The sequence below is a fragment of the Neodiprion lecontei genome, chromosome 6, assembly GCF_021901455.1.
Source record: "Neodiprion lecontei isolate iyNeoLeco1 chromosome 6, iyNeoLeco1.1, whole genome shotgun sequence".
Lineage (NCBI taxonomy): Eukaryota > Metazoa > Arthropoda > Insecta > Hymenoptera > Diprionidae > Neodiprion > Neodiprion lecontei.
Window position 1 is genome coordinate 28,079,604 of NC_060265.1, and position 26,082 is coordinate 28,105,685.

Consider the following 26,082-nt stretch of genomic DNA (forward strand, 5'->3'; position numbering starts at 1 on the left):
TACTCATTCAACTTACCGAAGCCGCATTGCCAGATTTTGCATGAATAGAAAAAGTCGAAGTCATCATTCCCAACATGAATGAAACTTATTAGATTCTTTGCACGTTATTTGGTTGGCGGACCACTATACGCAGAATACAAATAATTATCTCGTAACTATTTTTCAACCGGAAGCGTTGCGATACTATAACAATGCAGACGTGTGGTAATAAAACAGGCGCAGTCCGTCGCGCTTAGTCAGGATAATTTTCCGGCCGGTTTTTTTAAACGAACAAATGTCACGTATCTCAATTACGCGCGTAAAATATTGATATTCATCAGACATAATGAACTAAAGAATGAAGTAATTACATTTCAATCAGATACATGCATGTATACTGTGTATGTACACATATGCATATAAATTACGTTGTGTGTATGTGTATGATAGATAGATTTACGCGTGGGTTTAGCCACCGCGTTCGGTGCCGTGTCGACAAATACAAATGAACTATTTGCATTTAGTTTAGGTATACTTAGGTATATGTGAATATTAGTTCCCCTCCACAAGGCATGGTCAGGAGATACTATATATAGTTAAGGTAGGTATTTACAGCTGACAATAAATGGTCAGCACTCGGGATTCTCATCTTGGTGCCGCGTATTTCAAACTCATACAGCTTTTTTTTCAATTTTCCATTTTCAATTAGAATCGAACACACGAGCGACCATTTTACCATTGATGTTAACTTTCCTTTGAATAAAGAAACAAGTAGGAAGTTTATTTTTTAAATCAACCAAAATACCGAGGGTTATAAAAAGTAAGTACAATAAATCACTTTATTATTTCAAAAATCGGATAGCTGTTGAACATTCCCGTTAGTAGCCATAACGGTAAACTTAACGTTCATTTTCCGTAAAAGTTTCTCTGTAGGATGGTCATAATTCTATACCTGTTTATTCCATGATACTTCAATTTGCCAAAACTCGTAGACAATTTTTTCCCCTCGGTAACAGGACCGTGTTGGGACCCAAGCTTAACAGGGTTTATTACAGAGTTCATAAGCCTTACGCAATGTGAAATTACCTGAGTTTTCCAGGCATTTCAGCCCGAAAATTAAATTTCTTCAATAACGTTTCAACGAATATGACGCTGATTATTGAACATTTTTTTGCATATTAATATTTACTAATATCTTTAATATTACCTAGTAACCTACCGCGATTTTCCGTAAGAAAAAAAAACGAAAGACGGTTTGGTTTTAAGTAATATACATGTATGAAGTCGTGCGACGAAACAAAATTTGAGCGCTATCTCTTTTTTCTTAAGATCGATAATACTTTGTACAAGAAGTTTATTGTTCGACAGACTCAAAATTCCAGTCTTATTTTTAAAATTCCCCGACTTGTCCCTGCTGTAAGAAAGTCGCGGAGTTTTCCAGGGTTTGCCTGTACGTAAGAACCCTGTATTACTACCTGCCTCAACTATGACCACGAAAAGTCTTTACCAGTTACTCGATGCACCTCCCCATGCCTCCCTTTGTAAACTCATCGGGCCGCAACCCTGGGCCGCAAGCAAGAGAAGTTGCGACGGAATTACATTGAAAAATGTCGGAAATAAGATTGGGAAGTGTGCGTGCAACTAGAGAATATGCGCATGCTCGGTTCACGTGATCTACCGCGGATCCGTCTACGGTATAAAATTCTTGGAAATTTGTCCCTCTACACGTTATCTGAATTAATGCCGTGACGCTGTCGTATGCTCAGATTCTTATGACGTCGCGAAATAACGCGTGGAACTGCCACAAAACCTCACGATGCTCGTATGCAGTATAGCTTTGTGTAGCTGACCACTGAAATATAATAATACATACTTATACTAACTGGAACGAACACATGCGCGACAAGGTATACGCCTGATTTTCAGGAGAGAGAGAGATATACATAGCTCGGAGTTGAATTGCTTTCTGCCTTGCACCGATACAGTCTTTCAAAAAGGTTGTACACCAGAGATCAGTGCCCCTTTAGCACGTATTTTCTTTTGTAAATCAGTGACATTATATTTTTGCTCAGACTTTCCCGCGCGTGCGCAGTAGTTAATGATAGGTGGCAGCACTCCTTTTTCAACCGAGCTAAGAGGAAAGTACGCTGCCCAACCTGCATCATTACTCTGCTACACGTGGTGCTGTGCGCATTTCGTCACTAGGTAGGACCCGCACGAGCTGTATGATATATCTATATATATTACTACGCAGTATAGTCAGCTCAGTTGCACTCTTTAGCGCCACGCAGTGGCGTGTTTCGAAAATAGACGGCTGCAACTTCGAAGGCGCCGGCGTAAACTGAAGAAATCTGATTGCTGAGGTTGTATCCGTGGGTTGTGGTAGAAATAGTGCTGTAGATTTCCCGATAGTTTTCGCTCATCTTTTTCACTAGCTCTATATTCGGGATAAAGTGTTGTGAAACCCCTGTCAACAGACGAGGTAAGTATCAGAGTCTTTTATCCCTCTTATTTACGCCTTTAAGTCTGAATCTTGATATCTTTTTCCATGAATATTTCTCGTAACTGCCAAACCACGCCTACCGTCGCATGGTACAGACGATAAGTACACCAATCGTACCAACTGTTACCTAATCATCCTATTTTGCAAAGAAAATCGGTGTTACGGTTGGTAAGAATTTTTTTATTATTAGTGAGTGTAGTGAGTGCTTCCTTTTACATCAATTTTCCAAACATAACACGGCACTAAGTGATTTCATTGGCCTATTCTGTTAGATCCAACTAATGAAACCACTTAGTGTCGATTTTTGATACAAAATTGATGTAAAAGGAATGCACCCAGTATAACGCCACTTCTAACTCCAAACGCCATTGTGATTGATGGCTGCCATTGCTGACTATTATTGTTTACGTTTCTACGGGTTTTTACCAGAAATTTCCGATAGAAATACTGTGAATATTTATTATTTGGACTTCTGAGAAATATGTGCGAGTGAACCACATTCTGTCTTACATTCTATTCACGAGAAGGTTTCTATCGTTTCTATCGACAAAATATTTACATTATCCGCTTTCCGGCGTATTTCAACAAATGGTAGACTTTGTATACTCATCTCATGGAAAGTAATAGCGAGAAACTTTCTTAGAAACAGACGCTGTATTTGCGAAGACACATTTATGCTTTCACCGCGCCCCTGAAGCAACCTCCTCGAGTCCAAAGCTCGAGGCTTGTCTCACCAGGAAAATGCGTCATTGATAATGAGATTTTACGTCTATGGATATTATATACCTGTTGGATATACTATAATCCTAACCCAACTATTGTAGACGCCATCTGTCACCTTACAGAATTAGCTTTCACTATGTGCTTGTACCATATGCTATGTTTAACTTGCAAATGATTTTGAATTTTTCTTGTTCAGAATATATTTTCTGCAGCTTTAAAATTTCGGTGTTGCTATTCGCACAGGTACATGTCTGTGATAGAGACACATAGCCGTGCGAATAACAACAGTGTTGAAATTTATTCAAATTTTGTTCACAATTTTTATTAGCTTATTTCTATCGTATCTGATTATGTTTACGCAGCTAACTCTTTGTATAGCTTTATTCTTAATCCGCACCTATTGAACTATCATAAAATTCTTCTCGTGGTGTGGCTTCTAGATCCAATGAATCTAACGTTTGATATTCCTTTTTGTTTTTATTTACAATAGGGCTGAGGAGTCAAGTTTAGGTTTATAAAATGTCACTCTGGGCTAAGGCACAACAGTTACCGCCAGAAGCATTGCAACAGGTCCGCTCTGTTTATGGCGAGCACTTCCCAATCGAAGTGCGGCACTTTCTATCGTCATGGATCGAAGAAAAAATGTGGTATGTTTCAATGTGATTACAACTCAATTATCCTACATCAAACAATCTCAAAAATTGCATGTTGTAAACATTGACAAGTCACATACTTTGCTGATATTTTGTGTTTAAAATCTAATTGTATAACTTGGTAAATGGTTTTTCCTAGGGCTGATATCGAGCCAGATAATCCACAACACGAACAATACATAACTAGCCTTGTCGGACTATTGGTACAGGAATTGGAAGCTAAAGCAGCATCGTTTACCACTGAAGATATGTTTCTAACAAAATTGAAATTAATGGAAGCAGCAAAGATGTTCAGAGTAAGTGTACTACTAGACAAACAGCACAGTTTATGTTTGCCTGGTTAATTTGAAAAAATATTAGTTTTCTTCAATTGTCTTAGAAAAATGAAACCTGCACCTTTCAATAATTATCCTGCATGTGTTATGGCCTGTATTAAACCTTTTTCTGTAAATCTTATACTTGAATTGTACATTAATTCTGCACAAAACTCAGCATCTACCCAGCACTTGTGATTCTGTTATGCTATTATTAATAGTAAATAATCACGTCACAGCTGGTTGTACAAATTGTTATTATATTATTGTTTCTAGCTAATTTAATAAATAGTCTGAACTTGCTACACTGAAATTCTATAAAAAAAATATTCGATTTTCGCAGTTTTCCTCCACTATTTCAATCAATTATCTGAATATTTAAGTTTCTTGACTAAATGTACTGAGAAAAGCCACGTTACATGTGAATATTTTCACGAAAACTTACAGCAAAGATATAGTCAGAACCCTACCGCCTTGTTCAAAATAATAACGCATTGCTTGGGAACAGAAACGAAATTAGTTGCACAAGTTGAAAATGTTGGGGGTACATTGATGAACATGGCTGGTGGACGGGGGTTGATGGCAGGGATGGATGTGATCACAGAAATTGCTCAACAAGTCGATACATTACGGCGTAGAACACAAGAAACTGGGGAAGATTTACGTAGGATGGAACAAGAGCAAGAAGCTTTTGCCATCAGTTATCATGATTGCACTAAACTAAGCACACACCTGCAACATTATACTACACAACCTCAAAATCAGCAGGGTGTTGAGCTCGAAAAAAAGTTGCGAAGGTACTTCATATGAATACGTGTAATATCTGTAAATCTGTAGCGATAATAATTTCTCTGAACACAATTTGTATTATACGTAGTATTATGTATGACATGAAAAATGTATAAGAACCGTATAAATGAATAAGTGACTAGTATTTACAGACAGAAGGACCAACAAGAACTATTGTTAAACCATAAGGTAACTGGCCTCATGCAGCTCCGACTGACATTAGCTGACAAATTGAAGGATACTATTGCCAGGCTCAATAACCTCCAATCCAGAGTTCTTGATGATGAACTTATTAGGTAAGACATCAGGCAAAAACTAATTGCTATTGGAAATGATTTTAGATATGTCATCCATAAACTTTTAAAACAAATATACGTTTTTGTAAATTCTCAGATGGAAACGAGATCAGCAGTTGGCAGGAAATGGAGCTACTTTTAATAGCAATTTAGATTCTATTCAAGAATGGTGCGAAAGTCTTGCCGAACTAATATGGCACAATAGGCAACAGATCAAAGAGGCTGAACGTCTCAAACAAAAACTTGCCTTGGATCATCCTGGGGTGCAGGATATTCTTCCCACCTTAAATTCGCAAATTACCCAGCTTTTGAGTTCTCTTGTTACAAGTACCTTCATTATTGAAAAACAACCACCACAGGTAAATCTCAGAGATGATAACATGGTTTTGACTTAACATGCTAGTGTATTACGCCAATATTGCGACTCTACTCTCAATTTTAGGTGATGAAGACCAACACACGATTCACGAGCACCGTACGTCTTTTGGTCGGTGGTAAGTTAAACGTTCATATGACACCTCCACAAGTGAAGGTCAGCATAATTAGTGAAGCACAGGCTAATGCCCTCCTGAAGAGTGATAAGATGGCCAAAAGTGGCGAGGCCAGTGGAGAAATTCTGAATAATACCGGCACCATGGAATACCATCAGGTATTGACTCCGTAAATACTCTAAATTGTAACAAATATTAATCTTAATTATGGAATTATGTGTGTAAATAAAAAGACTTCAATGTCACTGTTTACTTTTCTCTGCTAGGCAACTCGACAACTTTCGGTGAGCTTCCGAAACATGCAGTTAAAAAAAATAAAACGTGCAGAGAAGAAAGGAACCGAGTCTGTTATGGACGAAAAGTTTTCACTTCTATTCCAATCACAATTTAGTGTTGGTGGTGGGGAATTAGTTTTCCAAGTATGGACGCTTAGTCTTCCTGTTGTGGTAATTGTGCATGGGAATCAAGAACCACATGCTTGGGCAACAGTTACCTGGGATAACGCCTTTGCTGAACCAGGAAGAGTACCATTCGCGGTCCCTGACAAAGTGCCATGGGGGCAAGTTGCCGAGGCATTAAACGTCAAATTTCGTTCAGCTACTGGACGTCCCTTGACAGAGGACAATCTTCGATTTTTAGGCGAAAAAGCTTTTAGAGGCGGCAGTTCAGGAAATCAGGATTATTCGGGGCTGCTCCTTACTTGGGGACAGTTCTGCAAGGAGCCACTGCCTGAGAGGAACTTTACGTTCTGGGAATGGTTTTATGCGGTCATGAAATTGACAAGAGAGCACTTACGTGGCCCTTGGATAGATGGCTACGTACTTGGTTTTGTACGAAAGAAGCAAACGGAGGAAATGTTAGCTACTTGTGCTTCCGGGACATTTCTCATGCGGTTCTCAGATTCGGAACTTGGCGGTGTCACTATTGCTTGGGTTGGCGGTAAATTTGGATTCTTTTTTTTATTACGCCATCAACTTTTACTTTACTTTTGTATCACCGTCTCTGAAACTTAACGAACATTCCTTATTGCAGATCAAAGAGAAGTGTTTATGTTGCAACCATTTACCAGCAAGGACTTTGCTATTCGGTGTCTGGCTGACCGTGTCTCCGACTTACAACACCTCCTGTATCTATATCCAGATCTGTCCAAAGATCATGCCTTTTCTAAATACTACACGCCATTCAATGGTTAGTAGCAATTTGAAAAATACAGACAACATTTTTAGGCACCTGGGCTTGAAAGTAATCAGAATATTTTATTCTTTGCAGACAGTCAGCCCACGACAAATAATGGCTATGTTAGGCCACTATTAGTGACACACGTTCCTGGTTGGGGAGGCCCTGGAAGCGGAGGTCAGACACCTTCGCATTCGTCCGTTGTTGGAATTGGAGGAAGTCATGGTGGTCAAGGTGGTAGCTATCCTGCAACACCCATGTTCCAGGCACCCAGCCCTGATCCCTCTGTTACCAGAGACACTCCGTCTGTTGCATCAAGGTCAGTCCCAAATTGGATATAACCAGTTGCACAAGTTTCGCATTATACCCGCCTCCAACTTACAACCAATTCTCATCGCACAGATATAAAATATTTACACGGGTATGCAAATTTTTAAAGTTACATGGGAAATTGGATATGTTGTTAACGAATAGTCTATCCTATGTATTTCTTCATCGACATTCATTGAATTTATCATAGTATAGGCTCTATTTTATTATCGTAAAATTCTATTAATTGATGTGTTTTGATTGTTTTTAAACGTTCTCTTTTAAATTTAATCGTAAATATAATGGTATGTGTATTATATACATGCACACAAATTGATGGTAAACCTTATAAAAGATTTTTATGTCGTTAGAATGGAAGAATGCATGTTAAATATCGTGGACCATTTTCTTCGTGACTTCAAAGTAGATATGATAGATGTTATAGAATTGATGTGATGCACGAATTTTCCTCTCTTTGCTGTATTAAGTTCTTTGCATACCTATGTAGTGAGGTATATCTGTGTTACTACTGTATCAGTATTCCCTGTTCTCTTTGTATTTTAAATTAGGGTATTTCATATTAATACTGCCCAACGATATTTTTGGGACTGTACATTTTGATATGCTTTTATACAACGTCTATTTAGAGTTTTTTAATCCAATGTCAGAAATTATCATTAGTTTCTTTTATACTTAATTTAGACAATTAGTTTGAAGCAAATTTTTGCCTAGATTATGGTAAAAAGTACTGGATATCGACAAAAGAGTAAAAATGGTCTATTGAATTGATGAGACTGGTCCTTTTCATAAGATCTCTGTATTTTAATTAATCTTTACAATTAACTCTGAGTCGTTGAAAAATTCATTGCTCACTGTTTAAAGAAGGCTGATTGCAGCAATTTGTGATATTTATAACAAGGTATTTTCATAGAATATGAGTATAACAAAAATTCTGTAGTACTTTATGCACTGGTATCCAGCACTTTATTTGCACATTCTTCATTTTGAATAGCTATAAATCATATAAATGTTCAGTTTACTCTTTCAAAGGGCAAAGGTGTGATAATAACGTTACTTAGAAACCATGATGATATTCCACAAATATTAGGCTGGACACTTTCATCAATAAATATATATAAAACTTCCAATCTAGTTTCATTTGATATATAATAATATTTGATCAGGAATTGAAACATGTTAGAAAAAATTAAGATTCTGGGAGTCTTAAAAACTGTTGACCGAAGTCAGATATGGTTCAGATGAAAACGGGACAATAGAAGTCCGAAGGCTCGGAGCTAGCCGGTACAACCACAAGAAACAACCGCATAGATACATGGTATTATTAAACCCAACTCCAATCGCTACTCATTGAAAAGAGTCACTGGCAACCGAATGGAGAGCGTAGTAAACACAAAGAGTATATTTGACAAATTACTGAATGTTACGGACTTTGTATGGATAATTTGGAAATGAAGATTTCAAAATTGAGTGTCAAAATTCCGGAAGAACGGAAGTATGTTACGAAAATTTGTAAGATGCTCACACTACAGAATCTTGCACTGATGTACCAAAATTTTCGGAAAATACATTTCTATATTCTATAACAGTCCAGCCATAGTCGTACATATACTCTTTGACAATAAGTGACCGATGGTAGTTTGGTCGGCTGGTTTGGTGGTTGCCTATGTATTGCCGAGTTGTACCGGCTATCGGGCTAATCGGTCACGTAACGTTTTATGTAAATCTATAAAACGATGAAGTCAATTATTTTTTTTATTTTTTTTATTTAAATGAAGATTGCAAACATTAAATATTGGCTATAGAATGCCAGTGATTGGGGTTGTGTTTGATATTTACTAGCTATGCTCCGGGCCTTGGCCAGTCGGGGGTAGGAAGGTTCAACGCAGATACGGAGTACGGAGATATTTTGAACCAGCCCGATTTGAACTTGGACCCGCTCAACGCATTGACGTTCCCTGAATTCATGCAATAGGAAAACCCAGCCCCAGTAGGTATGCCCATCAATTTTTATCAATAATCAATTGAATCGCCATTTTGAAATTTTCTGTTTATAAGATTCTACTAATTCTATATGGCGGATGTGATCCGCTCCTCGTTATTAAGAGGGGTATAGAAGATGAGAAGTATAAGTCCAAACAAAGCGACATGCTGTTCAGATCGTTTAACTGTATTATATTAATAATACAAAGACGACATACAAAGTATACTGACAAATTTACTAGTTTGTTGTGCAGCACTTGTATACCTCAAAAGTAATAATAGATTCACTTTTTAGGAGATTAAATTAGATGATTACAGTTTTAATCATGTTTCACAAGTCAGACATAAAACAAAAAAAAATAAAAATTCATCAAAAACAACGATGCAAGTTAAGATTGAACCTGGTACCGAATAATACAGGGTAAATGCAATTCTGCAAGTGATAATGCTGTTCTATCTTTGTGAATTCAACGGTACAATAATTTTTTACCACTGTTATTGAAGTGATATACATTGTCATTTAAGTAAGATTGTTGAATGTACAGAGATTTTTAAAATGAATTTTAACAGTCGATATTGAAGTTTGTTAAGTAAAAAAAATATTCGAAGTCAATTACAACCAAGAAAACTAATATATATATATATATATATATATATATATATATATATATATTAGACAAAATGCCTAAGATAAATGCATTCTGTTTTATAAAAAAAAGTCAACGAAAATATTGGACTTATGCTGTTTGTTCGAGCCTCTATATTATATGTAGTAATAATGAATTAATAATTGTTATGTCTGTAATGAATCAACGAAACTGTAAGCCTCTTTTAGGTTTTATTGCAGACCAGGGATGACACGTTGTCCTTAATATATGTGGGCTGCTTTGCAAGAAGCCTGAAGTTAACACTATCTATTGATCTTTTTATCCAAGATTTAGAGTTTATTTTATTATTGAAAATTTTACCTTCTGTATTAGATGGATATTAATCGATAGTTTGAACAAAATATATTGTAAGATTTGCGCATACATACACACGCACGTGCTAATAAATTATTAACGTATCACGCTATGAACAAATTTTATACACGTGGCAATTGAAAGTCTGGATTTCCTTCGTTTTACTCAAGGCTAGTCAAATGTTAACTAGACTAATTTCAAGATTACTGCTTTGTATGTAGCCTCAACATATTACCTTGCAGTAATCTTTAAGTAATATATATCACTGCTACCACCATGCACAATGCTAAAAAGTCTCAGTTTAACTTTTAAATGAATGCAATATGTAAGACAAAGAACTTGAATTATGTGGACGAAGGTGTAGGGTGTCTTGCATTAGGATTCTGATTGAAAGAGTCATTTGTATGTATTTTAACACACATTAGTTACTAATTTTTATTGCGAGTTTTATACATTATAACATCCATATAGATTTATTTACTGATAAAATTTTCTCTTATCAGTCTTCACAAGTTTAACTCAATTATAAAGCTAAAGATGAGCTTTTAAAGTTGAATCAAAAACCAGCGAGATTTTACATTTGTCAAACGTACCCTACTTTTATGCAAGTAAGAGACACCCTATAAGAAAATTTAGTTTATCCAGCAAACAGCTGAGATGTGACATGGTCAAATAATAATACAGAATTGCCATATATAATTGAAAAAATAATCTATAATTAAAATAATCAGAAAAACAAACTGTACGAAAAGTTTTCCAGTTTTATTAGAATTTTTTCAAGATGCTTACACAAGTTTATTAAGATTTTTAAGTTTTTTTTTATATTTGTCGGGATTAATGTTATTATTATTATTATTATTTTGAACGTGCTAACTAATCAAGGTCACAATTTTCTTGTGATTCTGGTGGACAGGGACACTCGGCCGAAATACTGTCTTCGATATAGTAACCTGGAGCAGGGTAACTCTGGTGATACACAGTATCATCGCACATCTTAGCTGTGGGCGGTTTGTATTGTGTCTTTTGAGCCCAAGGCAATTCCATTTTAGGTCCTGGAATCCATGGCTGATAGGATAGTTTGTTAATAGTTTCTCCATCTATCTTTGCCGCAGGTCTGACAATGGAAGGATGTAAATTAAATTGAGTAATTCCTTACATATTGGGTATTTCTATCTAGTACAATTGATTCCAACTTTAGGAAGCAAGGTGAAAGTCAATCCCTTGTCGATGCATTTCAGTATCGAGAAAGAAATAATGATTTGTGAGTGGTTCACTCAGGTTCAATAATTACGTATTAATCTTTGTAAATTGACAATGTTAGTATTTTATCATTTAGTTTATAGCATGCATTTTGCAGTCACTGCTGTAGACAAGTGTAGTTTGTACTTTTTTCTTTTTTACGATTATAAAACTTCAAGCAAATTTAATTACACAGTCAGTCTGTTCAACGAAAACTGGTTTTAACTTGATAAATCGACACCTTCAACACCAAGTTGCAAGAATTTTGTGGCCTTATGAGAATTAAGTATTCGGACTGTTCAAATATGTTTTTTACATTCACATTAGGTTCTGCTTTATTTGTATGAGCATTAACAAAATTGGTATATAGTCGCCTTAACATTAATTAAAATAATCATTGCTCTTTGTCAGCCTTGATGTGTTGAAGAACTGTATACATTTAATTATGCAGATTGATATACATAATTTATTAACATAATTGTATGCGTCCAGGAAATATCCAATGTTATAATATTCGATGTTACACTGAATATGAAATAAAGTTAGATATACATGAAAGTTAAAATATCGTCTAGCCTAAGTAATAATTTTGTAACATTTTTTAATATCTAAGAAACTAATTTACACACGATAATGTTATGAAAATTTACAAGTGTTGGAGATAAGCAGAAAATTTAAAACTCTTGCTAAACCAAACTTTATCTTTTAGTTATTATTAACTCCCTATCACTACCTATCTCACAAATACTTCTATCGAAACCTCCAAAATTTGTAATCAAATTTTCAATCCGTTATGGCATCCTCAATATCTCTCATGAAATCAGCACTAGTTACAGAGTGTCTACTAGCCTGGAAAAGCCTTGAATTCTTTGAATTGCTATGGAATTTATTTTCACCGTGGAAACTCCTTAACTATGAGTTAGCGGTACTGGTACTAATATCACTATTTCTACACTGTATACTAACGTTAATTAGCCTGATTTCAAAAATTAAATCAAGTATTTATCTTTAGAACGCACTTCATTCATTTTGAAACCCATAAAATCTGACATGCATGATTAAATAAAATTATCAAAAGCGTATCAGAAAACCAATTCAGTTATATTTTCAACTTACTTGCAATATTGTGATAATGGTTTATAACTTGTCACTGGTTCTACAGGTCCAGGATCCATGTATGAAAGAGTTGCTGTAGTCCTACCTTCGAGCGGTTGATCGGATGATCGAATATTATTGCAAGGAATAACCAGATCAGGTCGTGGAACAAGTTTTGGTACAAAGTCGTGTCTATTGGTTGTAAGGCATTGCATAGGCCCGTCGCCCATCATATTTCTGCGGCTCGGAATTATGAGGCCTCTTTTTTCCACTGATACTGGTTGGTAGCTCAACTGGAAGATAGCAAAATTACACAGTAAACTTTAAGTTTTGAATCTGCGAGATCAAGCAATTATTTGCATTGGCTTTTTTTCCGAAAATAGTCTATTTAACATCCTTGGTACCTTATTAGTAGTATCACCAGACATTTTTTGATCGGACCTAGCAATATTACTGCAAGGGCGAATCGGTGCTGGTCTTTCGATATCGCAGGGTAAAAAGCTTTCCCCATAGATTGTTTTCCTTGCAAATTGAGCACCACCAGGAAATATAATGCATTCATTTGCAGGTTTAAACGGTTGTTCCCGAGCCAAGTTTGCATTTTGTAGATAACTCTTTGAGTAGGTTGTTGCACCCTCCATTGATGCATCTGGTGGTCTTTTACAAAATATTTCTTAATACATTACAGATATGTACAATATATTCATTACTTCATAACTTCGAATGGCTACAATAGTGATTGGTATTTATAATAGTATAATATTTTTTCCACTATAAAATAAAAATAATCTAAAAACTTATACTTGTATGCTTGTTTCAGTTTCCATGGATAAATTTCTTTTCTTTGAACTCGAAATGGTTGATAGCTAAGTTTTTGTGTTGTGTATTTTTCTATACTCTTCTCTGGAGGGCAGTATCGCCCTTCAGGTTTATAACTAATCACAGGTTCTACAGGGCCTGGATTCATATATGACAACGCGGCAGTAGTTTTGTCCTCCAAAACGCCGCTACTCGTGCGAATGTTATTGCACGGCACAAATAAATCCATTCTTGGTACATATTTTGGTACATAATCATGACGTGCAGTTGTTACACATTGCATCGGACCTTGACCGCTTTGGGTTCTAGAAATCAAATATTTAGTATCATACAGCCAAAGTAAATTCCTGGAGAAATTTTAGTTATCTAATATATTATTTCTACCTGCGGGAAGGGGTAAAGGCCTTTGCTCTAGTAACACCCCAGTTAGCTCGAAAACTTAGACGATTCGTTGTTTCATCAGATATTTTTCCCATAGCTCTGTCAAGAGAGTGCACTGGTTTGAAAGATTGAGTTTTCGCATGTCGCGTTGCTGCTTTATCAACGTTTAGGTATGATAAATGATATGTTGTGCTTGCATCGATAGGTTTCGTAGGAGGGCAATAAACTTTTTCTGGAGCATAAGATTTCTCTCTGGCTGGTTGCACGTACCGTTTCAAAGACTAAATTGCGAATATAGCGTATTAGCATTATCATTATTATTCTTGTGGTGGATCAGTACTAAAAATACAATGTTTGGTAAACATTGATTAGTTTAGAACTTATGCGTGTAGTTTGAATAGGAGAATTTATTTCATCGGATTTATATACAGTTGTACCCCACCTTTCAGTGTTTGTATAGATACACGAAAATTGAGGAATTGCATAAAATCCGCTGATAATTTTAGATACAGTCTTGTCTATTACGATTTTTACACAGAGTTAGAATACTTTCTAGCCCCCATGGTGTGTAATTTTTCTTACATTAGAATAGTAACTTCGACACTTTTAGTCATCTTTTTTACAAATGTTACATAACAATTCAATAATTCTAAGAATCTGATATTTTCTTCACGCTATACATATAAAAAATGTTCAGCAATTTACTTCTGATTGATCTACACATGTTCAAGTGCAATCTCGGTTATTGATCTTTGATTTTAGTTGCACAGAGTCATAAATGAAACATAAGAACTGGATATTATCTTTTTTTAGATGAGATTTGACCTCACGATAATTAACGAATCACAAACGTATTCTGATCATTTTTGCAATTGAATTAATTCTGAACAGAGAGCGACAACAATGATTATTTCAATTTCATTCAGCAACCTATGTATACATTGAGAACAACCATAAGTTTATAGATAATTCATAATCCCTATCTGATCTCGAGGCATAAGTTCATACCCACAATTAGTTGAATTTCTAATCCTTGCAATTAGTTACAATTATTAAACTAAAGAAAACATTTCACTTGAGTAGAACATGAGATGGCACAAATAATAGTGCTATATAATTCTCAATTACAATGATTCGCTTCTGAGAAAATTTCAGAATATTACTAATAACTCGGAAGTATGCCCTAGCATGTATGTGAACAACTGTAGGTATCCATGAGTGACGTAATAAATTTTTATTTAATTTGTATAGTCTTGTTCTTACTTTAATATTGCACGGGCAAGTGGTTGGTCTAACTAGGGCTCGATACGCCCTTTTATTGGGGCAGAGCTCTACTACCTCCATTGTGTTCTAAGACTCCCTTAGAATTGAAACAAATTTGTTAAAAAATATATACCAAATGGGATATAATTGTTATAAAAATCAATTACAAAGTATAATATAAAAATTTTAAAGTATTTAAAACTCGATCATCCGACATTGAAGCTTTGACGAAGCTGTTTGCAGTGAAGTTTCAGCCTCTGCCAAAATAAAAGCATGCTAATATCAAATTAAATGGAATCATGTAATTTGTTTTGAGGCTAATTTCCGAGGAATGCACAGGAAATTCATCAATTTAAAACAAATTCAGTTTAATCTATCGTGTAATCTACAAAAGTCTATATAGCAATAAATCAGTGATTCGTCTATACACTATTAATTCGAACTAAAATAATTCATCAAATTTCTTTTTAAAATTAGATTAATTACATCATTTGTAATAAACTAAGGGATCGTACTGTATTCATATGCTTGAATACTTTTTCTCATACAACTTATGTACTGTGTCAGAAATTCGTTATTAGAGTTGAACCAACTAATTCGATAACCGATATTACGGCCAATTTATGTTATAGTTTATTCTGACTACGTTTGAGGTTGAAGTTTGATTTTTATTTGGTTTGTAACGTTGCTTAAATTTGTATGATAAAACAGAAAGTATACACATAAAGACTTCATGTTCCACTCACTTGTTCTCTTGTAACAAGCTTAATCTTATTTTGGTTCTCTGCCAACAATAGGGATATTTTGAAAAACTTGTTGCAGTACTTCACTGGTAAAAATTTCATGTCACTGAATGAACTTAAACCTGATATAGATGTTCCTGGCTATTAATTTTTTATTTTTATCCAACAGAGAAGAATGAATGCAAAAATGTATATTTAAATGATTATTGATGATTGTCTAATCACCAATGTAATATCAGAGTTCTACCTTAGCACTGCAATTTGAGCACAAAATCTGAATTTCTGAAGAGAATAAATAATCATGCCAAAAATAATCATATTTTGATACAAAAATATAATTCTACTCTCAATCTAATCATTTACCCGGTCTCCTAACGTCAATGCTTGACTTTATAACAAGAAATTATTTTATGGGATAAAGTAATCTTCATTTTGTACGTCGTTAATCGAATATGAATGAATGTAAAACAACACCAATCCCACAATATGTATAGACTCATAAATGTCCAGAAGTAAGCGGACAACCTCAGTAAGTAAGTAATCTTAAATTATTCGTTTAAAAATTATGAGATATGCCTAATTGAGTTGGAAATATGCACAAATTTTTGGTTACATCTATATGTAAGCTGTCCAATGTCATACAATACAACCAGGGATGATTTGAACGCGATATATTTACTGTCTACAATATCATAATATGAACAATATTTATACCCCATTTAAAAGAAAATGTCTCATGATCAGCGGTGGATTCTCGACTAATAGACATAATCAGTAATATTAATATTAATGTAAAGATAATGATTAAACCAATGTTTAATTAAACAATTCATGGGAAAGGGGTAGAGCTTGTAGTCCATATTTCCTAGACAAGTCTTGTCTTCCATGTAAGATCAATTTCAACATAGTAACCTGATAACTCAGCACCAGGAGAAGAAAGGGCTCTTGTTCTGGAAGCGTTGTGTAAAATTGTCGGAAAAGGAAAACAGCTTCGGCCCACCATTACCGCCTTTAGCTCTGTAACATACCGAGGTAAGTTGAGGGCGTGATGTTTACTAGCCATTAATACTTGAAAATATATTAATTGAAGCCATAAAAATACCTAATATCACATTTCAGAGAGGCAACATATGGTATCAGTTTACGACCATGAGATATAACTTTTCAAACCACAAGGACATGAGTTTGTGAGTAAATACTTTGAAAACAACAACACAGAAAGCTGTAGTTGGTGACTATGTTAAATTATAAAAATAATTTAAAATATACATACTTTTCAACAATGACAGCTGGCATTTGCACAAGTTGTACAGGGCTTTTGGAATCTTTAAGCGCCTGTTGCAAATTGAGAATCTGACCTCGCATCACACTCATTTGCTTATCGAAGTGATGTTTATCAAATCCCTTGTCCTGCTATTGTAAACATTATTTTCCATTACACTAAATTAAACGAAACTAATCTGTAGCATTTTATAAATTATATCAGAAATGGAGAAGCAACTTACTTTGAATAATTGATGCAGATCATCGCAGAGATCTTGGACAAAGTTGTGGTCAGATAGTTGAGGGAGGACTAATTCTCGTGTAGCCTCACTAAAAGGTTCTTTCGCTTGACTAAGCCATGCCCAATGGTAAGGATATGCCCTCCAAGAGTCAGGATGCTTAAATGGAAATGCCAATCCATTATCTATAGCCGCTATCTTAACTTCACCGGGCTCTGCTTCAGTTTTTCCACCAGCGTCATATCGAATAAGCCAATTATCATTTCCTAAAAAAATTTAGGACAATAATAAAATTAGTGCATAATTTGCAGCATGTTTTCAAATATAAGAACACATATGGAATTTATTTTGATCGTACACTATTCTATCAATTCATACCTCGGTCGGTGTTGCGAATGATATAATCCAAAACTACCAGTCGTTCAAATTGGAGTTGAAACTGACGTGCAAGACGGGGAGGCAACGGTTCGTTTTCCCACCTGCGTAGCCAGTAATCTGCATCTTTATAACTGTCTACAAAGCATTGAAAGGATCCGATTTTAGGGGGTAAGCCAATGCGATTGAAATGTGAACCAACTATTGGCATAGCTTCCATTATTGCACGTTTCATTCGCGCCTTTTGCCGGTCTATACGAGGGTAATAGAATGTTTCGCTGACCAGCTTGACAACTCTGGTATTAGGTACAACACCTAGACCCAATTTTCTGTCGACAAGACTGGCTCCTGCTTCACTAAGGTACCCTTGATTAGGGATTAAGCAGCTTCGTCCAAAGCAGCAAGGACAACACAATTTGTGCATCCATTTTGTCCACTTGGGATTCAATCTTCCATAGGGCTCCTCATCTTTTGGTTTGAACACTCCAATTATTTTCTGCAAATATGTGTAGATTATGCATGAATCCAACTGTTTATAGACACTTCAATAGTTTATTCTCAATCTCAAACTGTTTTACAAACAATTAACATAGGTATCAAATCAGAAGTCAGAAGTCACAGCAAATAATATATCTTTGTTGATGACTTCAACTTAGCATAACAGCTGTTGTCGATTAATTGGTGGATGGTGCAGAAACATGCGGTAAATTGATTGGTTTGAATTCTTATTTGTTATTCATTGTGTACGTTGAACTTTTGCGACTTAGTTAGCCGATCAGTTTTGTCTCTTAAATGAGATTTATAAATCGCCGATGCTTTTGGTTTTAAAAGTTATATTTTTAAATAATATAGTTTCGAATGAGTGTGTTTGATGATGGTTTAAAAAATTGCTGGTTTGGCAATATTTACATTTGTAATTGAGATTTCATGTGGCAATGTATAAATCATAACTCAAGGGTATATTTTACTCACATTAGCTGGATTTTTAACAAAATAACTACCACTCGAGCCCTGGTAAATTCTATCTGGAAAAATTCCATGGTCTATAGCACACTCGGCTTGCCAAACAAGTTCTGAAAACTGTGGATCATCTGAAATAAAAATATGACTTTAAAGTATAATTATTAACTATCCAGAGTTCCGAGATTAATAATCTTTTAGGTCAATAGTTGTAATCTCATATAAAAATTGCGACACTATTAAGAAATTACATAACTTATAAATTATGGCTTTATATATATTCAACTATGTTCAAATAAATCGTGAGCAGAGAACAATGAATAAGCAAGGAAAATATATTCTGAAAATAATATAATGAACCTGGAAAACGGTTGAAGGTGACATCGAGCTCCAGACGACCGAGGAGAGGCTGGCTCTCCCGATCGATGCCTGGGGAATCAATGATTGGAGTTTGATCGTTGCTCAGTCCTGGTATGAATTCAACGTCCGGTACAAGTTCTGGAGGAACGACAAAAGTCTGCTGATTCGAATCGAGGGTGAGAGAGAGATCGACCAAAGCGTCAGTCTCGACGAGGTTAGAATTATTGTTGTTCTTGCTTTGGTATTCTCGGTAAGGCACGTGCAGCTGCCGCTGTTCGGAGTCGCTCATCACAGCCCACTTCTATGTGATTGATCAACAGTTTCGAACTACCGACTACGAATAGTTAACCAATGAAAATCTACCTATTTGACATTCCTCTATACCACCTGTCAGTGACACACGAGATTGAACGCGTATTTTTCCACTACTTGTCACATTTGGTTATCCGCGAGACGTAAATCGGCAAATATTGAAATGCGATAAATTTTTATTATTTGGGTATACTTTATTTACAAAAATCATCCATACAACGCGTGTCGGTAAAAAGATGTGCAGGCCTCACAATTAACGAAAATAATGTTCCGTCATTGTAGCAGACGGAACAGCTGACTCAACGCGACCATATTGCTATCGCTAAGGATAAATACACTGTATATTTACTGACTATTCATCGTCGCTCTAGAATCTGATTGAATTTTTCTTTATATACTCTGACGATATTGAAATTTTCAGATAGTGAGTTTATCATATAAAGAGACAGAAATGCTGCGAGAATTAATATAACAACTATTTTATGCGATTTAAATTTCTTGAAGTGCGCCCTCCATATTGCTACAATGCATTGTGGGATAATTTTAGCTATCGCCGAGCGGAAAAAAAAAGAACTAATAGACCTGTCGCGTTTGTCAACCTGTCACCTGTCGTCACAATTGAATTACGGTTAGGTTTGGTTAGGACAGGGATGCCGATCCTGCTGTACCCCATAATTACGTTTATACATACGTTGATATCCAACGATAATAATCACTGACGCGGCCTACCTCAGCAAAGACAGATGTATGTACGTAAGAATTTTACTCCTGAGCTTAATCCCGCGGGGAGACGTAATCCCGAAAATATTATCATTTTTTTCATGAGATTTTATATCCGATTATTTGGTCAGGATTCAGAGAATGGTAACTGGTAGTAAACAGGTCGGAGGTTGAGTACAATTCTTAGAATTCAGAATAATAACAACGTCCCTGTGACTGAATGCGTGAGTGAATGTAGGACGCTTATCAACTAGCATTGGGTTAAGCGAGTCGAACATCATTCTTCTCTGGGCATTTGTGCCTGTTGTTTACTACCACGGGGTAGCTTGAACCTCTCTTATTGAATTTAATTTTAGTAATTTATTATACAAATATTTATTATTACTGAATTGTACATATACATCTATATATAGATTTATTCATTATTATACTTACACTCAATTTAACATCACGCGTTGAAAAATGTTTCAATTTCGCAAGGATAACATATTTTTCGTGTGTATGACAGTAGGATTGGCTCTCGTTGCTTCTAAGTACCGTAACAACGTGCTGCGAAGCTTGAGGCAGTTCTGCCAGAACGTATTCCTTTTTAATAAAAATTTAAGTATCGAAGATAGAAACTTTTACGTCGAGTCAGATAAAGTGATTTTGGTAAAATCCCCTGAGAAATGCGATTACGCCTTGCAGCGTATTCGTCAGTAAGTACACACTCTGTATTTATCCCATTCATTTTATTTATTCAACATGTCATTATAATCTCCTCCCTCTACTTGTCCGCTGGACTTATCATGTGTGTATTTATTTTTTACAGTGAATTATCAGACGGAGTGTTGGGATTTGATTGCGAATGGGTCAATGATGAACGTGTTTCCTTGTTGCAATTGGCTACTTCCAACGGACTGTGTGTCCTTTTCCGCCTCGACAAAATCGGCTATGTTCCCGGCAAGCTTAAGGTGCCGATTCTAATCGCATCTCATCTTATTTATGTAATATTAGCTTTCATAAAAATCCCCTATTATCAATGTACAGGAATTGTTATCGAACAAGCGCGTACTCAAGGTTGGAGTGGCACCCTTCGACGATGGAAGGAAGTTGACCAGAGATTTCGGCTGTCATGTGTACGGAACTCTGGATCTTAGAGAACATGCCAGAAGACTAGGCATTGCCAATGCAACAGGATTAGCCGCACTCTGCAAGGAGTATTTGGGCATAGAAATGGACAAAAATGCAGCAGTGAGACGCAGCAACTGGAACGCTGATTCTCTCACTAAGGAACAAATTAATTATGCCGCGTCCGATGCATTTGCCGCAGTCCTAATTTATCACCAAGTGAGAAATAAAAAAAAATTTCACTGTCTTATTTGCAATTACTATCATGATTCAAATATTTTAACAGTTTCCAACCTTGTTTCACATTTAATTTAACGATGTGCAGATGCTGAACAGAGCCCAACAACAACGGTCTTTATGGGGTAACTTTGTTATAAATCTAAAGAATATTTGGGATCAGTCCAATGAGGACAAACTGCTTAATCTACCGCAGGGAGAGCTAGATATGAGGTCTGTTTCTGTTCTTATTCTTTACCTCTTACAATACAACTAGCACTACACATTTTTCATGCTATACCAAATTCAGGTAATTGAAAAGAAATTTTTCTGCTCTAGGTTCAGGGCTAACCCAAACAACTTAATTCAAAAAAATAATCAGGAAATTAATAACACCAACTTGAAAATCAAGAACAAATCGACCGTAGTGACGAGAAACAAACCACTGTATCATAATTGTTATTTGCAAGCACCAGACGGTGATACGTTGTGTACTTGTGATCACAAAAAAGCGACATGGTACGTTGAGAAGGGACTGGGAACTGTGGTGCAGGAGGAACCCTACACTGTAAGATTAAAATTCGAACCGTCCGGAAGAGCCCAGGGCGAAGTTGGACGATATTATACGCAGGTCAAGATAAACCGTTGCGTTGTTTGTGGAGCGACGGATAAATTCATAAGAAAAAACGTCGTACCTAGAGAATATCGAAAATACTTTCCTGGTGAGCATAAATAATCGACAGTAAATATGTGATTGGTGTTGGCTGAAAACAAATTTCAACAATTTTAAGTAATCAATCGAATAAATAACTTTCAGTGGTCATGAAGGAACATCAGTCTCACGACGTATTACTGCTTTGCCCGACTTGTCATCAAATTAGTAACATGCAAGATATTCGTATGCGAAAGCGATTAGCTGAAATGTGCGACGCCCCGTTATCTGGACCATCCATAAGTGTAGATGATGCCTACCAAAGCCATTGGAGAAGACTCCGTTCTGCTGTACGAGCTCTTCGGAAAGAGTCTAGTCTTCCCAATCAGAGACGTCTGATATTGGAATCACACGTTTCTGAACTAACTGGACATAAGGAAATAACGCCGCAGTTACTGGATGAGCTTGATCAGCAAATAAAAGCAACGCAGCCCTCAGTATCTGTGCAAACGGGTCGTACGCCACACGGGTTGAAGGTATCTACCAATAGTTTCAACATCCCTTTAACCATTTGCACCTATCTAAATGACACGAAATTTATACAGGTTGTAGAGCATTTTGAAAGTCAACCTGGCGGTCTTGTCGAGTTGGAACAGCTTTGGAGAGAGCACTTTTTATCAGCAATGGAGCCAAAGTATATGCCCGAATTGTGGTCAGTCTGCCACAATCAGGAGCGTCTACTAATCCGTCTACAGCAACGCAGGATAGAACCACAAGATGCGAAATTGGCCGGGATACTTGAAAACGACCAAAAGATCAGCTGCCATGCGTAAACGTGACATTTCCTACGTAAATAACCGATTATTTTTAGAATATAATATTCCCTGCGGTTACTACATGTTTTTATTTTTTTTTCCTGCACATCATTTATTCACGTTACATTCTTTATAACTTGCAATCAGCAACAGCTGACTAGTGAGTAAAATAACTCTGATGTCTCATGATATGATGTGAAAGTTAGTCCCACATATTGCATCAGTTATTTGGTCTTTGCAAGTGCATCTATATTTCTGTAACGCAAATTCCTTGTTAAGCCAACTCTAAGCGATATATTCATGATATCTAAAAAAAGAACGCGACAACATAGATGTCACATATCTATTACCGTTTATTATTAATTAATATATACAGGCATAACAGCGATAGATTTGAAAGACTAGATGCTAAATGGGCTAAGTTTCTTTGCTCTTTTTATGAGGGTCAGGGCCAGGTGGTTCCTGATTCTTCAATTCTTCGTCTATGCGTTCCTTGGCTCTGAAGACTTTTGACTGAAGATAGAACGATCCACCTTTCGACTTGTCGTTAGCCTCCATTAAATATTTGTAATTACGTTCCAACGCTTCCTTGTCCTTGAGACTCTCCATGTTCATGATGCGCAGCGCCTCATCCAAAGTTAGACCAGTCCTGGCGTTCGCGGCAGCTCTTTCTCTACCTTGAGCACCGCCGCCAGCTCTCTTAGCTGCCTCTTGGCTAGCCGATATTTCCTGACGAAGAGCACGCGCAAATGCTCGACCCACGACCTGTGTTCCCAGGACGATTATCTGCGCCAGGTATTTAGCCATCGCCTCGGATTTGTCTCCTGCAGAGGAGTCACAGGTATAAATTGTCACTTCGCGTAACCTGTAAGTAGGTTTTGAAGTAAATCCTAACCTTCTAAATGTCACTGTTGTATCGAGTTGTACCTGGTGAAGTGACTCGTTCGTTACGACACCATTGGCGACCTAACCTCACTTTTGGCACACTTCGCCATGGCGTGAATTTGAATGCTGGCCGCTGAGTGAACCGAAAACGAGTCCGATGATTCGAGCTTCGCGTACAGGTTTCATCGATCGCATCGTGTCGATTCCAATTACCCTGTAATCGAGGGTTTCGGATTCGATTATCTGCGGCGGGTAAACACTTTGAATTCAATTAACTGAAATCGTCGTCCGTCGTTAATTATATCTAAGTATCGTCGTATAGCCACATTTCGTTATACGTATTATTATAACGATATGGCCGAGAAGCAGATATACGCCAGGTTATCTTATTAGACATTTGGCACAGAAATATAAACGGTACTGTGTCCTATGAAAATACATATTTGTTTAACAATTTTGCGGTGAATGAAAGCAACAACTATATCGATAGACGGTGTTAAGATCTAAATAGTGAGAAGTGGAACGTTTGTGGAATTCGAAGCGTGAGAATCGATGAACTGTTCCAGCTACGCAAACCTCTTTTTCTCTCCACATATCTCGTTGTCTTATCCTCATTCCATAATTAAACTATGAATCGATAAATATCCTCTACTTATTTTTTACCGTTCCTAACAAAGAGTCATAAAAAATAATAGTTCGTATTGGCGTGGTGAGAAATAAGATGGAAAGAAAAACGCAACTAAAATTACAATGTCCGGTAAATTACTTTCCTTTATCACCGGCCACTGCTACGGAATCTAATTTTCCAGTATTCCATTCCAAGACATAGCGGTTATTAAATTCTGAAATGTACTTTTCGTACTTTCAGTTGATATGCATAATTCCGAGAGGCGATGGAAACATTTCGTTCGTTCGCTTTACTCAACGTTATACCGAAATAGAGATTGCGCGGCTTATTCTTTTATTTCTCCTCGTTTTATGCAAGGGTGTTTTCCTTTTACTACTCTACATGGCAAATCCCCTTGGCGTGGATTTAAATTTTCATATACCGTTGACGTCACTGCGCGTCTCCGTTGTCAAATTTTCACAACGCGCAAGTCGAGAAAGACCGCGCCGCGTCACGAATTAGCATTTCTCTAAAAGTAACGGTCAAACGGTGTTATTCACGACGTTGTTCCCCCTCGCCTTGTAATTCCATCGGCTTGAAGTTAACTCCAGATACCATCTCCGACAAGCGCGCGTTGAAATCATTCCGTCTCCTTGAACCACCGCGTATTGCGAACGATAATGTCGATATGCCGCGCGTATAGGTCGTGTCGTATGGGTCGTGTGTAAATGGGGTTGGCGGCGAGGTGGCGCCCTCGGTTTTACTTCGATCGACCGACCGACCGACCGTCCGTCCGTCCGTCGGTCCGCATGTCCTTCAGTACCGTAACTAGAGGCCGTACGAACCAGTCGCTACTCGGTAACGAAAAAGGGTTGAACTTTCGAACGCAGGAGGGATATAAGAGCAGATTGTGCGACCTTAAATATTGTTGAATAAGTATTAACATACGTGCGCTAAACTTGGATTGATTTCCTTTTTACGATATGACGATTGCATTGCCCTGCACGTATTTTTATCCGAACATTGGTAAAACCACGATCGGCTAATATTGTCAACGATGAATTTTAGTTAGACTGGTAATTGAATTATCAATGAAAAAAAGTGAGGCGGCGTCAGAGTGTCCGTATATGTGGATGTATGCTGTTTTAAATTCTACTCTACGAAGTAGCCGAGAATTTGAATTCTTACGGTATTCTACGTACGGACGATCGACGTGAGATCCGAGACACGACGATTTGTACGAAACGATGATGAATATTGTTTACGAATAAATATCAGAAGGGGGTGCGTAAAATTTTATCACCAAGTATGCGACGAAAATTCGGAATAATTCGATTCATCTCAATAATGAAACGACGGTTCTACGATTCGCTGTAATATTTCTGCAGCTTTGAACGATTTTACGTCTAATTATTGTTCGGTCATAACCGTTCCTCCAATACAAATGTGTATAGTCGTCGAATGTCAATAATAACGCGTATATCGTTCACTCCGGGGGAAAAATTCATCCGCAGTACAAACCTAACAACTCAACATCTTTTTATATTCGTATCGGATTTAACTCGCGATGCAAATCACTGCGGAGTCGCGATAGATTGTAACAAGCCAAAAATGATAATTCTTCTTTTCTCTCCGTTCCTATTTTTTTTTCTCCTTTCAATCTCATCGACGACGTAAAATGGGAGATTTTATTAGATGCCCGAAGTTAAGAGTTATCGCTCACTTGACAAATGCTCAGGCATACATATATATATGCAATAGTTCGGTATAAAAATGCCCAGCAGTTACCGCCTGAATTTTACTCGACAAGGTAGGCAGTTGAATCTACGTAT

At 36.6% G+C, this 26,082-nt stretch overlaps 6 protein-coding genes across 30 annotated transcripts in view; 3 read left to right on the top strand and 3 right to left on the bottom strand.

Annotated features, from left to right (window-relative positions):
• Positions 1 to 632: 632 nt before the first annotated feature.
• Positions 633 to 25,947, top strand: LOC107227203 (signal transducer and activator of transcription 5B). Of its 11 annotated transcripts, none has more exons than XM_046743146.1 (12): positions 2,149 to 2,461; positions 3,696 to 3,852; positions 3,998 to 4,154; positions 4,620 to 4,969; positions 5,105 to 5,257; positions 5,355 to 5,616; positions 5,700 to 5,906; positions 6,015 to 6,687; positions 6,781 to 6,936; positions 7,018 to 7,243; positions 9,094 to 9,241; positions 25,936 to 25,947. In XM_046743146.1, exons 2-11 carry the CDS (start codon positions 3,725 to 3,727, stop codon positions 9,224 to 9,226), a joined length of 2,445 nt encoding a protein of 814 aa, XP_046599102.1. In that variant the 5' UTR covers positions 2,149 to 2,461; positions 3,696 to 3,724; the 3' UTR covers positions 9,227 to 9,241; positions 25,936 to 25,947. The 11 variants fall into 11 exon arrangements, with proteins under 11 accessions (XP_046599098.1, XP_046599104.1, XP_046599103.1 ...); XM_015668276.2 differs by lacking the exon at positions 25,936 to 25,947 and adding an exon at positions 12,598 to 13,330 and having other exon boundaries at positions 9,094 to 9,245; XM_046743144.1 differs by lacking the exon at positions 25,936 to 25,947 and adding an exon at positions 12,598 to 13,330.
• LOC107227198 (stabilizer of axonemal microtubules 2) lies at positions 10,981 to 15,074 on the bottom strand. The gene is made up of 6 exons (XM_046744082.1): positions 14,994 to 15,074; positions 13,734 to 14,011; positions 13,278 to 13,654; positions 12,935 to 13,203; positions 12,552 to 12,823; positions 10,981 to 11,310 (listed from the first exon to the last, which is right to left on the bottom strand). The coding sequence occupies exons 1-6, from the start codon at positions 15,072 to 15,074 to the stop codon at positions 11,070 to 11,072; spliced, it is 1,518 nt and encodes a 505-aa protein (XP_046600038.1). The 3' UTR covers positions 10,981 to 11,069.
• On the bottom strand, positions 14,120 to 19,536 carry LOC107227222 (phosphatidylinositol 4-kinase type 2-alpha). 2 transcript variants are annotated; one of them, XM_046743158.1, is made up of 6 exons: positions 18,934 to 19,536; positions 18,586 to 18,704; positions 17,617 to 18,109; positions 17,242 to 17,504; positions 17,010 to 17,146; positions 14,120 to 16,753 (listed from the first exon to the last, which is right to left on the bottom strand). In XM_046743158.1, exons 1-6 carry the CDS (start codon positions 19,220 to 19,222, stop codon positions 16,657 to 16,659), a joined length of 1,398 nt encoding a protein of 465 aa, XP_046599114.1. In that variant the 5' UTR covers positions 19,223 to 19,536; the 3' UTR covers positions 14,120 to 16,656. The 2 variants fall into 2 exon arrangements, with proteins under 2 accessions (XP_046599114.1, XP_015523795.1); XM_015668309.2 differs by having other exon boundaries at positions 17,010 to 17,149; positions 18,934 to 19,533.
• On the top strand, positions 19,556 to 22,836 carry LOC107227216 (exonuclease 3'-5' domain-containing protein 2). The gene is made up of 7 exons (XM_015668303.2): positions 19,556 to 20,663; positions 20,777 to 20,918; positions 20,995 to 21,294; positions 21,401 to 21,525; positions 21,631 to 22,013; positions 22,109 to 22,479; positions 22,549 to 22,836. The coding sequence occupies exons 1-7, from the start codon at positions 20,428 to 20,430 to the stop codon at positions 22,774 to 22,776; spliced, it is 1,785 nt and encodes a 594-aa protein (XP_015523789.1). The 5' UTR covers positions 19,556 to 20,427; the 3' UTR covers positions 22,777 to 22,836.
• On the bottom strand, positions 23,094 to 23,891 carry LOC107227217 (mitochondrial import inner membrane translocase subunit Tim16). Of its 2 annotated transcripts, none has more exons than XM_046743168.1 (2): positions 23,686 to 23,891; positions 23,094 to 23,623 (listed from the first exon to the last, which is right to left on the bottom strand). In XM_046743168.1, exon 2 carries the CDS (start codon positions 23,563 to 23,565, stop codon positions 23,176 to 23,178), a length of 390 nt encoding a protein of 129 aa, XP_046599124.1. In that variant the 5' UTR covers positions 23,566 to 23,623; positions 23,686 to 23,891; the 3' UTR covers positions 23,094 to 23,175. The 2 variants fall into 2 exon arrangements, with proteins under 2 accessions (XP_046599124.1, XP_015523790.1); XM_015668304.2 differs by having other exon boundaries at positions 23,094 to 23,582; positions 23,654 to 23,885.
• The window catches only part of LOC107227207 (potassium voltage-gated channel protein eag), a 39,293-nt gene continuing 38,268 nt past the window's right edge, over positions 25,058 to 26,082 (top strand). For 7 of the 13 annotated variants that reach the window (XM_046743124.1, XM_046743134.1, XM_046743132.1 and 4 more), the window contains exon 1: positions 25,075 to 25,534. The gene's annotated coding sequence lies outside the window, so the exon portion shown is untranslated. Of the gene's footprint in view, positions 25,535 to 25,630; positions 26,061 to 26,082 lie in introns of those variants that run through there. The other 6 variants (XM_046743127.1, XM_046743125.1, XM_046743126.1 and 3 more) reach the window with 6 other exon arrangements.

Bases quoted from the DNA above. Each gene is read 5' to 3' on its own strand.
- LOC107227203 (XM_046743142.1), top strand. From the start codon at position 3,725: ATGTCACTCTGGGCTAAGGCACAACAGTTACCGCCAGAAGCATTGCAA. The intron at 5,258-5,354 runs GTAAGACATCAG...GTAAATTCTCAG, and splicing joins CTTGATGATGAACTTATTAG to ATGGAAACGAGATCAGCAGT. The intron at 5,617-5,699 runs GTAAATCTCAGA...TCTCAATTTTAG, and splicing joins TTGAAAAACAACCACCACAG to GTGATGAAGACCAACACACG.
- LOC107227198 (XM_046744082.1), bottom strand. From the start codon at position 15,074: ATGGAGGTAGTAGAGCTCTGCCCCAATAAAAGGGCGTATCGAGCCCTA. The intron at 13,204-13,277 runs AATACCAATCAC...TAATGTATTAAG, and splicing joins AAAAATATTATACTATTATA to AAATATTTTGTAAAAGACCA. The intron at 12,824-12,934 runs GTACCAAGGATG...GCTATCTTCCAG, and splicing joins CTGGTGATACTACTAATAAG to TTGAGCTACCAACCAGTATC.
- LOC107227222 (XM_015668309.2), bottom strand. From the start codon at position 19,222: ATGAGCGACTCCGAACAGCGGCAGCTGCACGTGCCTTACCGAGAATAC. The intron at 18,110-18,585 runs GTGAGTAAAATA...ACATATTTGCAG, and splicing joins TTGTTAAAAATCCAGCTAAT to AAAATAATTGGAGTGTTCAA. The intron at 17,505-17,616 runs GTATGAATTGAT...AAATTTTTTTAG, and splicing joins CATTCGCAACACCGACCGAG to GAAATGATAATTGGCTTATT.
- LOC107227216 (XM_015668303.2), top strand. From the start codon at position 20,428: ATGTTTCAATTTCGCAAGGATAACATATTTTTCGTGTGTATGACAGTA. The intron at 20,664-20,776 runs GTAAGTACACAC...TATTTTTTACAG, and splicing joins GCCTTGCAGCGTATTCGTCA to TGAATTATCAGACGGAGTGT. The intron at 20,919-20,994 runs GTGCCGATTCTA...ATCAATGTACAG, and splicing joins ATGTTCCCGGCAAGCTTAAG to GAATTGTTATCGAACAAGCG.
- LOC107227217 (XM_046743168.1), bottom strand. From the start codon at position 23,565: ATGGCTAAATACCTGGCGCAGATAATCGTCCTGGGAACACAGGTCGTG.